This window comes from Oncorhynchus nerka, linkage group LG19, assembly GCF_034236695.1.
Source record: "Oncorhynchus nerka isolate Pitt River linkage group LG19, Oner_Uvic_2.0, whole genome shotgun sequence".
Taxonomy (NCBI): Eukaryota; Metazoa; Chordata; class Actinopteri; order Salmoniformes; family Salmonidae; genus Oncorhynchus; species Oncorhynchus nerka.
The window spans coordinates 47,759,713-47,772,767 of record NC_088414.1 but is presented as its reverse complement, the minus strand read 5'-3'; the positions used below and the strand labels follow the sequence as shown (position 1 = coordinate 47,772,767).

Here is a 13,055-nt window from a genome sequence, read left to right as displayed (position 1 = left end):
AGAGAGAGAGAGACAGAGAGAACGAGAACGAGAGAGGGAGAGAGGGAGAGAGAGAGGGAGGAAGAGAGAGAGAGGGGAAGAGAAGGAGAGACAGAGGGAGAGAGAGAGAGAGAGATTTTTGTTTTGAATGTTCTTAATTGGAAAATGCAAAAATAAAATCTCTCTATATATATATATATATAAAAAAAAAAAAACATTTTCGTTAATCGCTAACCCGTAACCTAACCCCCGTCTCACCCCCCCGTCTCACCTAGGAACATGAGCAGCGTGCTCTTGGCGAAGGCAGCCATCAGTAGCCCTGCAGCGACAGACAGCAGTCCCAGTAGTACTATATACCCGTCCCGAAGACAGCGCGACAGCAGGGACACCCCTGCAAAGCTCCCCAGGTAGATGAGTGTAGACAAGGCTGAACCATAGCCAACCAACACCTCACTCCAACACAGAGGCGCATTCAGCTCATACAGGATGAAGATGGACATACCACCCAGCTTCGACACCTGTGGGGGAGAGAGAGAGGGTGGACACAGTTACTTATTTTCTGTTACTAGTTATTTGAACGCAATGTTTGAAAAAAAATCTAATCTAATGAACAATCAGCTTAGATAGCTGACAAGGAGATGGGGGGAGGGGGAGGAAGATGGGGGGAGGGGGAGGGAGAGAGGAGCAGGCCATGAGCAGATGAGCTCCTGAATCTTTCAGCATTTTTTTGTTGACAAAAAGATTGATTTTGATTTTGATTTACAAGGACATATAGGATACTAACCTCCACAACATTACCTTCACTGCAAACCTGCAATATGATTTTGGACAAAATTACCTGGAAGGATTCTTGAAGGATTCTTACTACCAATGATTCTTACTACCAAGGATTCTACTACAAATGATTCTTACTACCAAGGATTCTACTACAAATGATTCTTACTACCAAGGATTCTACTACCAATGATTCTTACTACCAAGGATTCTACTACCAAGGATTCTTACTACCAAGGATTCTACTACCAAGGATTCTTACTACCAAGGATTCTACTACCAATGATACTTACTACCAATGATTCTACTACCAAGGATTCTTACTACCAATGATTCTACTACCAATGATTCTTACTACCAAGGATTCTACTACCAATGCTTCTTACTACCAAGGATTCTACTACCAATGATTCTTACTACCAATGATTCTACTTCCAATGATTCTTACTACCAAGGATTCTTACTACCAAGGATTCTACTACCAAGGATTCTACTACCAATGATACTTACTACCAATGAATCTACTACCAATGATACTTACTACCAATGATTCTACAACCAAGGATTCTTACTACCAAGGATTCTACAACCAAGGATTCTACTACCAATGATTCTTACTACCAAGGATTCTACAACCAAGGATTCTTACTACCAAGGATTCTACAACCAAGGATTCTACTACCAAGGATTCTACAACCAAGGATCCTACTACCAAGGATTCTTACTACCAATGATTCTTACTACCAATGATTCTACTACCAATGATACTTACTACCAATGATTCTTACTACCAATGATTCTACTACCAAGGATTCTACTACCAATGATTCTACTACCAATGATTCTTACTACCAAGGATTCTACTACCAATGATTCTACTACCAATGATACTTACTACCAATGATTCTTACTACCAATGATTCTACTACCAAGGATTCTACTACCAAGGATTCTACAACCAAGGATCCTACTACCAAGGATTCTTACTACCAATGATTCTTACTACCAATGATTCTACTACCAATGATACTTACTACCAATGATTCTTACTACCAATGATTCTACTACCAAGGATTCTACTACCAATGATTCTACTACCAATGATTCTTACTACCAAGGATTCTACTACCAATGATTCTACTACCAATGATACTTACTACCAATGATTCTTACTACCAAGGATTCTACTACCAATGCTTCTTACTACCAAGGATTCTACTACCAATGATTCTTACTACCAATGATTCTACTTCCAATGATTCTTACTACCAAGGATTCTACTACCAATGATTCTTACTACCAAGGATTCTTACTACCAAGGATTCTACTACCAAGGATTCTACTACCAATGATACTTACTACCAATGAATCTACTACCAATGATACTTACTACCAATGATTCTACTACCAATGATTCTACTACCAACGATACTTACTACCAATGATTCTACTACCAAGGATTCTTACTACCAATGATTCTTACTACCAAGGATTCTACAACCAAGGATCCTACAACCAAGGATTCTACTACCAATGATTCTTACTACCAAGGATTCTACAACCAAGGATTCTTACTACCAAGGATTCTACAACCAAGGATTCTACTACCAAGGATTCTACAACCAAGGATCCTACTACCAAGGATTCTTACTACCAATGATTCTTACTACCAATGATTATACTACCAATGATACTTACTACCAATGATTCTTACTACCAATGATTCTACTACCAAGGATTCTACTACCAATGATTCTACTACCAATGATTCTTACTACCAAGGATTCTACTACCAATGATTCTACTACCAATGATACTTACTACCAATGATTCTTACTACCAATGATTCTACTACCAAGGATTCTACTACCAATGATTCTTACTACCAAGGATTCTACTACCAATGATTCTACTACCAAGGATTCTACTACCAATGATACTTACTACCAAGGATTCTACAACCAATGATTCTACAACCAAGGATCCTACTACCAAGGATTCTACTACCAATGATTCTTACTACCAAGGATTCTACAACCAAGGATTCTACTACCAAGGATTCTACAACCAAGGATTCTACTACCAATGATCCTACTACCAATGATACTTACTACCAATGATTCTACTACCAAGGATTCTTACTACCAAGGATTCTACTACCAATGATTCTACTACCAATGATACTTACTACCAAGAATTCTACTACCAAAGATTCTTACTACCAAGGATTCTACTACCAATGATCCTACTACCAATGATACTTACTACCAATGATTCTACTACCAAGGATTCTTACTACCAAGGATTCTACTACCAATGATTCTACTACCAATGATACTTACTACCAAGAATTCTACTACCAAAGATTCTTACTACCAAGGATTCTACTACCAATGATTCTACTACCAATGATACTTACTACCAATGATTCTACTACCAATGATACTTACTACCAAGAATTCTACTACCAAAGATTCTTACTACCAAGGATTCTACTACCAATGATTCTACTACCAATGATACTTACTACCAATGATTCTACTACCAATGATACTTACTACCAAGAATTCTACTACCAAAGATTCTTACTACCAAGGATTCTACTACCAATGATTCTACTACCAAAGATTCTACTACCAAAGATTCTTACTACCAAGAATTCTACTACCAATGATTCTTACTACCAAGGATTCTACTACCAATGATTCTACTACCAATGATTCTACTACCAAGGATTCTTACTGCCAAGGATTCTTACTACCAAGGATTCTAATACCAAGGATTCTTACTATCAAGGATTCTACTACCAAGGATTCTTACTGCCAATGATTCTACTACTAAGGATTCTTACTGCTCAACCCCCACTAATACACCCGCCCAAGCCCCATCCTGCAACCTAAGAGGCATGCACCAGATGCTCAGCATGCTCTGCTCAACCTAATGGTCTGAAACTAAACCACACAAATAACAACACTGGACACTATGGAACACAAAGCTTTAACTATCTCATCCGGGAATTTACAAGGGCAGAGGTCATCTGCCTTTGGCCTAAAAGGTCAAGAACCCAGACTTTACCAAAGAAATTGTCATCCTACAAGAAACAAGGTAGACGAGGAGACGGACCCACTGGTTACCCTCTAGGTTACAGAGAGCTGGTAGTCCCATCCACCACACTACCAGGTGGGTGGTATAGAGGAGATGGACCCACTGGTTGTCCTCTAGGTTACAGAGAGCTGGTAGTCCCATCCACCACACTACCAGGTGGGTGGTATAGAGGAGATGGACCCACTGGTTACCCTCCCATTACAGAGAGCTGGTATTCCCATCCACCACACTACCAGGTGGGTGGTATAGAGGAGACGGACCCACTGGTTACCCTCTAGGTTACAGAGAGCTGGTAGTCCCATCCACCACACTACCAGGTGGGTGGTATAGAGGAGACGGACCCACTGGTTGCCCTCTAGGTTACAAAGAGCTGGTAGTCCCATCCACCAAACTACCAGGTGGGTGGTATAGAGGAGACAGACCCGTTGCCCTCTAGGTTACAGAGAGCTGGTAGTCCCATCCACCACACTACCAGGTGGGTGGTATAGAGGAGATGGACCCACTGGTTGTCCTCTAGGTTACAGAGAGCTGGTAGTCCCATCCACCAAACTACCAGGTGGGTGGTATAGAGGAGATGGACCCACTGGTTGCCCTCTAGGTTACAGAGAGCTGGTAGTCCCATCCACCAAACTACCAGGTGGGTGGTATAGAGGAGATGGACCCACTGGTTGCCCTCTAGGTTACAGAGAGCTGGTAGTCCCATCCACCACACTACCAGGTGTGAAACAGGGCAGAGACTCAGTGGGTATGCTAATTTGGTATAGAGCAGACCTAACACACTCTATTAACCAGTTAAATGTAACTAAATGACATTTTATAATGTAATCTACATAATCCCAAAAGTCATTATTTATCATTAAACAACATCTAGTAAGGTTAAAACCTCACCTTACTGGTCATTTTTTTTTTTAATAAATGGTTGAGGATTAGTTACTTTTACTTTTTTTACATTACAAATATGATTAAAATATTAAAGTTTGAAATATGATACATTTCCTATTCAACAAAAATGTATGAATAAATGTATTAACGGACTTTCCTAGTTAAATAAATGTTCAATAAAATATATTAAAAAAAAAAAAGTCTACTACTAGGTTTCTGAACAGGGGACCTTACAACTAACAGAAACACATCTAGAATGCTATTTTAGCCCTACACAGAGAGGAGATACACAGCGGCAGAATACCTGACCACTGTGACAGAGTAGCTGACCCAAAATTAAGGAAAGCTTTGACTATTTACAGACTCAGGTGAGCATAGCAGAGACTTGCCCATCCATAAATAAATGTTCAATAGAAATGGCCCACTGCCTTAGACAGACATGGCTCCACCACACTCAAGAGAAGACAGGCTATTACAGTGCACACTGCCCACAAAATGAGGTGGAAACTGAGCTGCACTTCCTGACCTCCTGCCCAAAATATGACTATATTAGAGAGACATATTTCCCCTAGATTACAGAGAGCAGATCCACAAACCAAAATTTGAAAACAAATCCAATTTTGATAAACTCCCATATCTACTGGGTGAAATTCCACAGTGGGTGCCGTCTTGTTTTCATTTCTGGACCTTTGTCCATTTATGAGTGAAACATACCAGGTGGGTTTACTATTACAAATCCTATTTTCCCCACTAACAGAGAGCTTAGTCCCAACCACCCCAGGTAACCTTTAACATTTAACCCTAACCTTTAACCCCATCCAACTACTTTAACATTTAACCCTAACCCTTAACCCCAAACCTTTAACCCACTAACCTGGTAGAACTTTTAACCCCTAACAGCCTAACCTACCAGGTAACCTTTAACCCCCAACCCAGGTTAACCTCTAACCTTTAACCCCTAACCCTTAACCCCTAACCTTTAACCCCTAATCTTTAACCCCCAACCCTTAACCTCTAACCTTTAACCCCCAACCCATTAACCCCTAACCCTTAACCCCTAACCTTTAACCTTAAAATATAATTTGAACAAATTCAGGACCTGAAAAAGTTCTGACTTCTAAAACAGTTCCTGTTTTCCTACCTTGTCAGGACATTAAACCTGGAACTGAAATGTTAAACACACAAATATTAAGTTCACACACACACACACACACACACACACACACACACACACACACACACACACACACACACACTAACCGTAAATAAATGAAAGCAAAGGCCGCCAGTATCAGTCCCAGGACAGTTTTCCTCCTCCTTGGTGACGCGATGAATAACAGATACACACCCTGAAACCGACCAATCAGGGCTTCTCGTTGGAGAAAGACGTGCTGAGCCACGCCCCAAAAGGTGTCGGTGATGATGATGGTGATGAAGATGAGTCTGTGTGCGGAGGTCTCTCAGCTTCACAGTCTCGTGCAGTACCCACGCGGTGTATACCAGGTTGATCAGGTGTAGGACGGCTGCTGTGATGAATGGCCAGGTGAACCCTGCAGTCTGAATATAGAACCCAGTACACAGAGAGGCTAGCCCTGACAACACACCTAGCAACATCTCCAGGGCTGCCAACCCTAACCTCTAACCTTTAACCCCTAAACCCCCACCCTTAACCCCTTTAGTCAAATTCAGGACCTCTCTTCTAAAACAGTTCCTGTTTTCTCCGTCTCTGTCTCCCTGTCCATAGAAAGCAAAGCCGCCAGTATCAGTCCCCATCTCTCTCTCTGTCTCTGCCTCCATCTCTCCTCTGTCTCCTGTCCATCGCTCCATCTCTCTCTCTGTCTCTGCCTCAACATCTCTCCCTCTGTCTCCCTGTCCATCGCTCTCTCCATCTCTCTCTCTGTCTCTGCCTCCATCTCTCCCTCTGTCTCCCTGTCCATCGCTCTCTCCATCTCTCTCTCTGTCTCCCTGTCCATCGCTCTCTCCATCTCTCTCTCTGTCTCTGCCTCCATCTCTCCCTCTGTCTCCCTGTCCATCGCTCTCTCCATCTCTCTCTCTGTCTTTGCCTCCATCTTTCCCTCTGTCTCTCTCTCCATCTCTCCTTTGTTCTCCCTCTCCACTCCCCCACTCATACCCCAATCTCTACAGTCATCTCCTCCCCCACCCCTACCTCCCTCACATTGGTAACTCCCCCATCTCTAGCCCCAATCCCAACAATATTCATATTCCCACCCCTTCCTCACACAAATACTTAACCCCACCCCCTCCACCCCTCCTCCTCACATAGGTCAGCTATATAGGCAAAACTTCCCCCAGTAGAGCAGTGGGCCCCCATTACCCCAGCCAGGGAAAGAGGCCCCTAGCAGGTAACCCAGGCTAAGGGAGAGGTGAGACACGGTTGCATAGCACAGAGCAAATAACAGCTCGCCCACCAGTGGGGGCACTAGAGCTACCTAGAGATGGAGGGATGATGGAGGGATGAGGGATGGAGGGGGACAAAAGGAGAGAGAAGGGATAAAGAGAGACAGAAGAAGAGAGAGGGGAGAGAGAGAGACAGAAGAAGAGAGAGGGGGAGAGAGACAGAAGAAGAGAGAGGGGGAGAGAGACATTGATAACATACCAATTAGGAACCTCACACACACAGACCAATTAATATTTGAATCAGTCATAGAGCCCATTGTCCTTTGTGGTTGTGAGGTCTGGGGTCCGCTCACCAACCAAGAACTCACAAAATGGGCCAAACACCAAATTGAGACACTGCATGCAGAGTTCTGAAAAAATATCCTCCGTGTACAACATAAAACACCAAAATAATGCATGCAGAGCAGAATTAGGCCGATACCCACTAATTATCAAAATCCAGAAAAGAGCCAGTAAATTCTACAACCACCTAAAAGGAAGCGATTCCCAAACCTTCCATAACGAAGCCATCACCTACAGAGAGATTAACCTGGAGAAGAGTCCCCTAAGCAAGCTGGTCCTGGGGCTCTGTTCACAAACACAAACACACCCTACAGAGCCCCAGGACAGCCACACAATTAGACCCAATCAAATCTTGAGAAAACAAAAAGATAATTACTTGACACATTGGAAAGAATTAACAAAACAACAGAGCAAACTAGAATGCTATTTTGCCCTACACAGAGAGTACACAGCGGCAGAATACCTGACCACTGTGACTGACCCAAAATTAAGGAAAGCTTTGACTATTTACAGACTCAGTGAGCATAGCCTTGCTATTGAGAAAGGCCGCCTTAGACAGACATGGCTCTCAAGAGAAGACAGGCTATGTGCACACTGCCCACAAAATGAGGTGGAAACTGAGCTGCACTTCCTGACCTCCTGCCCAAAATATGACTATATTAGAGAGACATATTTCCCAGATTACACACAGATCCACAAAGAATTTGAAAACAAATCCAATTTTGATAAACTCCCATATCTACTGGGTGAAATTCACAGTGTGCCGTCACAGCAGCAAGATGTGTGACCTGTTGTTGAGAAAAGGTCAACCAGTGAAGAACAAACACCATTGTAAATACAATCAATATTTATGTTCATTTAGTTTCCCTTTTGTACTTGAACTATTTGCACATAATATGACATCTGAAATGTCTTTATTTTGGAACTTTAGGGTAATGTTTACTGTAAAAAAAACACATTTCACTTTGATTTGTAAACATATGTTTCCCATGCCAATAAAAACCCTGAATTGAACATGGAATTGAATTGAAAGAAAAAGAGTGTTAAACAAATGAGTAGTAATAATAATAAAGGATCGGTGTCCCTTCCACGGGACGTAGGCTAATGCGATTAGCATGAGTTTGTAAGTAACAAGAACAGAGACATATCTGATATGGGCAGAAAAGCTTAAATTCTTGTTAATCTAACTGCACTGTCCAATTTACAGTAGCTATTACAGTGAAAGAATACTACCATGCTATTGTTTGAGGAAAGTGCACAATTTTGAACACGAAAAAGTTATTAATAAACAAATTAGGCATATTTGGGCAGTCGTGATACAAAATTTTGAACAGAAATGCAATTGTTCATTGGATCAGTTTAAACTTTGCACACACATTGATGCCATCTAGTGGCCAAAATCTAAATTGCAGCTGGGCTAGAATAATACATTATGGCATTTCTCTTGCATTTCAAAGTTGATGGTACAAACAAATTACAAAAGAACAGTTGTATTTTTCTTTGAATTATATTTTACCAGATCTAATGTGTTATATTCTCCTACATTACCAGATCTAATGTGTTATATTCTCCTACATTACCAGATCTAATGTGTTATATTCTCCTACATTACCAGATCTAATGTGTTATATTCTCCTACATTACCAGATCTAATGTGTTATATTCTCCTACATTACCAGATCTATTGTGTTATATTCTCCTACATTACCAGATCTAATGTGTTATATTCTCCTACATTACCAGATCTAATGTGTTATATTCTTACCAGATCTAATGTGTTATATTCCAGATCTAATGTGTTATATTCTCCTACATTACCAGATCTAATGTGTTATATTCTCCTACATTACCAGATCTAATGTGTTATATTCTCCTACATTACCAGATCTAATGTGTTTTATTCTCCTACATTACCAGATCTAATGTGTTATATTCTCCTACATTACCAGATCTAATGTGTTATATTCTCCTACATTACCAGATCTAATGTGTTATATTCTCCTACATTACCAGATCTAATGTGTTATATTCTCCTACATTACCAGATCTAATGTGTTATATTCTCCTACATTACCAGATCTAATGTGTTATATTCTCCTACATTACCAGATCTAATGTGTTATATTCTCCTACATTACCAGATCTAATGTGTTATATTCTCCTACATTACCAGATCTAATGTGTTATATTCTCCTACATTACCAGATCTAATGTGTTATATTCTCCTACATTACCAGATCTAATGTGTTATATTCTCCTACATTACCAGATCTAATGTGTTATATTCTCCTACATTACCAGATCTAATGTGTTATATTCTCCTACATTACCAGATCTAATGTGTTATATTCTCCTACATTACCAGATCTAATGTGTTATATTCTCCTACATTACCAGATCTAATGTGTTATATTCTCCTACATTACCAGATCTAATGTGTTATATTCTCCTACATTACCAGATCTATTGTGTTATATTCTCCTACATTACCAGATCTATTGTGTTATATTCTCCTACATTACCAGATCTAATGTGTTATATTCTCCTACATTACCAGATCTAATGTGTTATATTCTCCTACATTACCAGATCTAATGTGTTATATTCTCCTACATTACCAGATCTAATGTGTTATATTCTCCTACATTACCAGATCTAATGTGTTATATTCTCCTACATTACCAGATCTAATGTGTTATATTCTCCTACATTACCAGATCTAATGTGTTATATTCTCCTACATTACTCAGATCTAATGTGTTATATTCTCCTACATTACCAGATCTAATGTGTTATATTCTCCTACATTACCAGATCTAATGTGTTATATTCTCATTACCAGATAATAATGTGTTATATTCTCCTACATTACAGATCTATTGTGTTATATTCTCCTACATTACCAGATCTAATGTGTTATATTCTCCTACATTACCAGATCTAATGTGTTTTATTCTCCTACATTACCAGATCTAATGTGTTATATTCTCCTACATTACCAGATCTAATGTGTTATATTCTCCTACATTACCAGATCTAATGTGTTATATTCTCCTACATTACCAGATCTAATGTGTTATATTCTCCTACATTACCAGATCTAATGTGTTATATTCTCCTACATTACCAGATCTATTGTGTTATATTCTCCTACATTACCAGATCTAATGTGTTATATTCTCCTACATTCATTTCACATTTCCACAAACTTCAAAGTGTTTCCTTTCAAATGCTACCAAGAATATAATAAGAATAATTATCCTTGCTTCAGGGCTTAAGTGCTTATCCTTGCTTCAGGGCTTAAGTGCTTATCCTTGCTTCAGGGCTTAAGTTACAGGAAGTTAGATTTGGGTCATTTTAGGAGAAATTTGAAAAAAAGCGGTGGATCCTTAACAGCTATGAAAGTATATTGTCTTCTTCAGCAAATAAACACCCTATTCCCTATGTAGTGCACTACTTTAGACCAGAGCCCTATGGCACCCTGTTCCCTATGTAGTACACTACTTTAGACCAGAGCCCTATGGCACCCTATTCCCTATGTAGTGCACTACTTTAGACCAGAGCCCTATGGCACCCTGTTCCCTATGTAGTACACTACTTTAGACCAGAGCCCTATGGCACCCTATTCCCTATGTAGTGCACTACTTTAGACCAGAGCCCTATGGCACCCTGTTCCCTATGTAGTACACTACTTTAGACCAGAGCCCTATGGCACCCTGTTCCCTATGTAGTGCACTACTTTAGACCAGAGCCCTATGGCACCCTATTCCCTATATAGTGCACTACTTTAGACCAGAGCCCTATGGCACCCTATTCCCTATATAGTGCACTACTTTAGACCAGAGCCCTATAGAACCCTATTCCCTATATAGTGCACTACTTTAGACCAGAGCCCTATGGCACCCCTCTTCCCTATATAGTGCACTACTTTAGACCAGAGCCCTATGGCACCCTATTCCCTATATAGTGCACTACTTTAGACCAGAGCCCTATGGCACCCTGTTCCCTATATAGTGCACTACTTTAGACCAGAGCCCTATGGCACCCTATTCCCTATATAGTGCACTACTTTAGACCAGAGCCCTATGGCACCCTATTCCCTATATAGTACTCACTAGACCAGAGCCCTATGGCACCCTATTCCCTATATAGTGCACTACTTTAGACCAGAGCCCTATGGCACCCTATTCCCTATATAGTGCACTACTTTAGACCAGAGCATATAGGAGAATAGGATGTCATTTGGGATGTAGCCACAGTAAATGTCATACTTGTATTACCTTCCTGCCACGGTGGTCGCTGTAGGAGACCAGGAGTAGGGAGGAGAGGAGACTAGGGAAAAGGAAACACAGCTCACTGTAGAAGAGAAACAGAGACGCCTCCTTCTGGATCTCCTGTAGGGGAGGGGAGGGGAGGGGAGGGTGGAGGAGAGGAGAGGAGAGGGAGAGGGAGAGGGGAGGGGAGAGGAGAGAGGAGGGGGAGAGAGGAGAGGGGAGGGGAGAGGAGAGAGGGAGGGGGAGGAGAGGGAAGGGGGAGGAGAGAGAGGAGGGGGAGGAGAGGGGAGAGGGAGGGAGGGAGAGAGGAGAGAGGAGGGGGAGAGAGGAGGGGAGGGGGAGGAGAGAGAGGAGGGAGAGAGGAGGGGGAGGAGAGAGGAGGGGAGGGGGAGGAAACAGGAGGGAGAGAGGAGGGAGAGGAGAGAGGAGGAGAGAGGAGAGAGAGGGGAGGAGGAGAGAGGAGAGGGAGGAGGAGAGAGGGGGAGTGAGGAGGGGGTATGAGAGAGGAGAGAGAGAGGAGGAGAGAGAGGAGATGGAGAGAGGAGAGGGGAGAAGAGAGGAGGGAGAGGAGGGGGAGAGGAGAGAGAGAGGAGGGGGAGAGGAGAGAGAGAGAGGAGAGGGGGAGGAGAGAGAGAGAGAGGAGGAGAGAGAGAGGAGAGAGAGAGGAGGAGAGGGAGAGGAGGGAGAGAGGAGGAGAGGGAGAGAAAGGAACAATTTGAAACAGATCCTGGTCTTTCAGTTACAGTTCTATTTATTCACACAAAAGAAGACAAATAAAAGATGACTTAATTGAATGATTATTGCAACTGTTTGAATTGAATGTAAGTATTTGTTGTGTTTGAAGATCCTGTAATTTGTCATTTATTTTATTTTATATTGATCATTTGGAATTAGTTGTAATTGTTGTCCTCGTTGCACCGCTGTAAATGACCGGTCTCAATGGGTTGAATAGATCAAAGTTACAAATAGAACAAATACATTTAGCAGATAAAACAAGTTAAAAAGGTAGGTTAGCCCCCCCTCTCCCACCTGGTGAATGGAGCTGACGTTGGTGCTGCTGTCAGAGCAGTGGGTGTAGTTCATCTGTGTAGGGTAGGGGGCACCGGTGAGCTGCTGCCACAGCCTCCTGTAGACATACTGCTGGATCAGGGGGTACAGCATGAACATGGAGAAGGCATAGACACCAACCACTGGCTCTATCAGGAACACACGGACCATCATTAACCTAGTGAAGGAGAGAGAGAGAGAGAGAGAGAGAGAGAGACAGAGAGAGAGAGACAGAGAGAGAGAGAGACAGAGAGAGAGAGAGAGAGAGAGAGAGAGAGAGAACAGAGACAGAGA

General features: G+C 41.7%; 1 protein-coding gene across 1 annotated transcript in view; it reads right to left on the bottom strand.

The window, feature by feature from the left end:
* Positions 1-13,055, bottom strand: part of slc46a3 (solute carrier family 46 member 3) — a 49,457-nt gene that overhangs the window by 16,474 nt on the left and 19,928 nt on the right. Inside the window, 7 exon segments of the mRNA XM_065005062.1 lie at positions 251-488; positions 5,997-6,145; positions 6,148-6,202; positions 6,205-6,362; positions 7,076-7,190; positions 11,721-11,834; positions 12,744-12,939. Of these exon segments, the coding sequence (XP_064861134.1) occupies positions 251-488; positions 5,997-6,145; positions 6,148-6,202; positions 6,205-6,362; positions 7,076-7,190; positions 11,721-11,834; positions 12,744-12,935 (1,021 nt within the window). The 5' untranslated portion in view covers positions 12,936-12,939.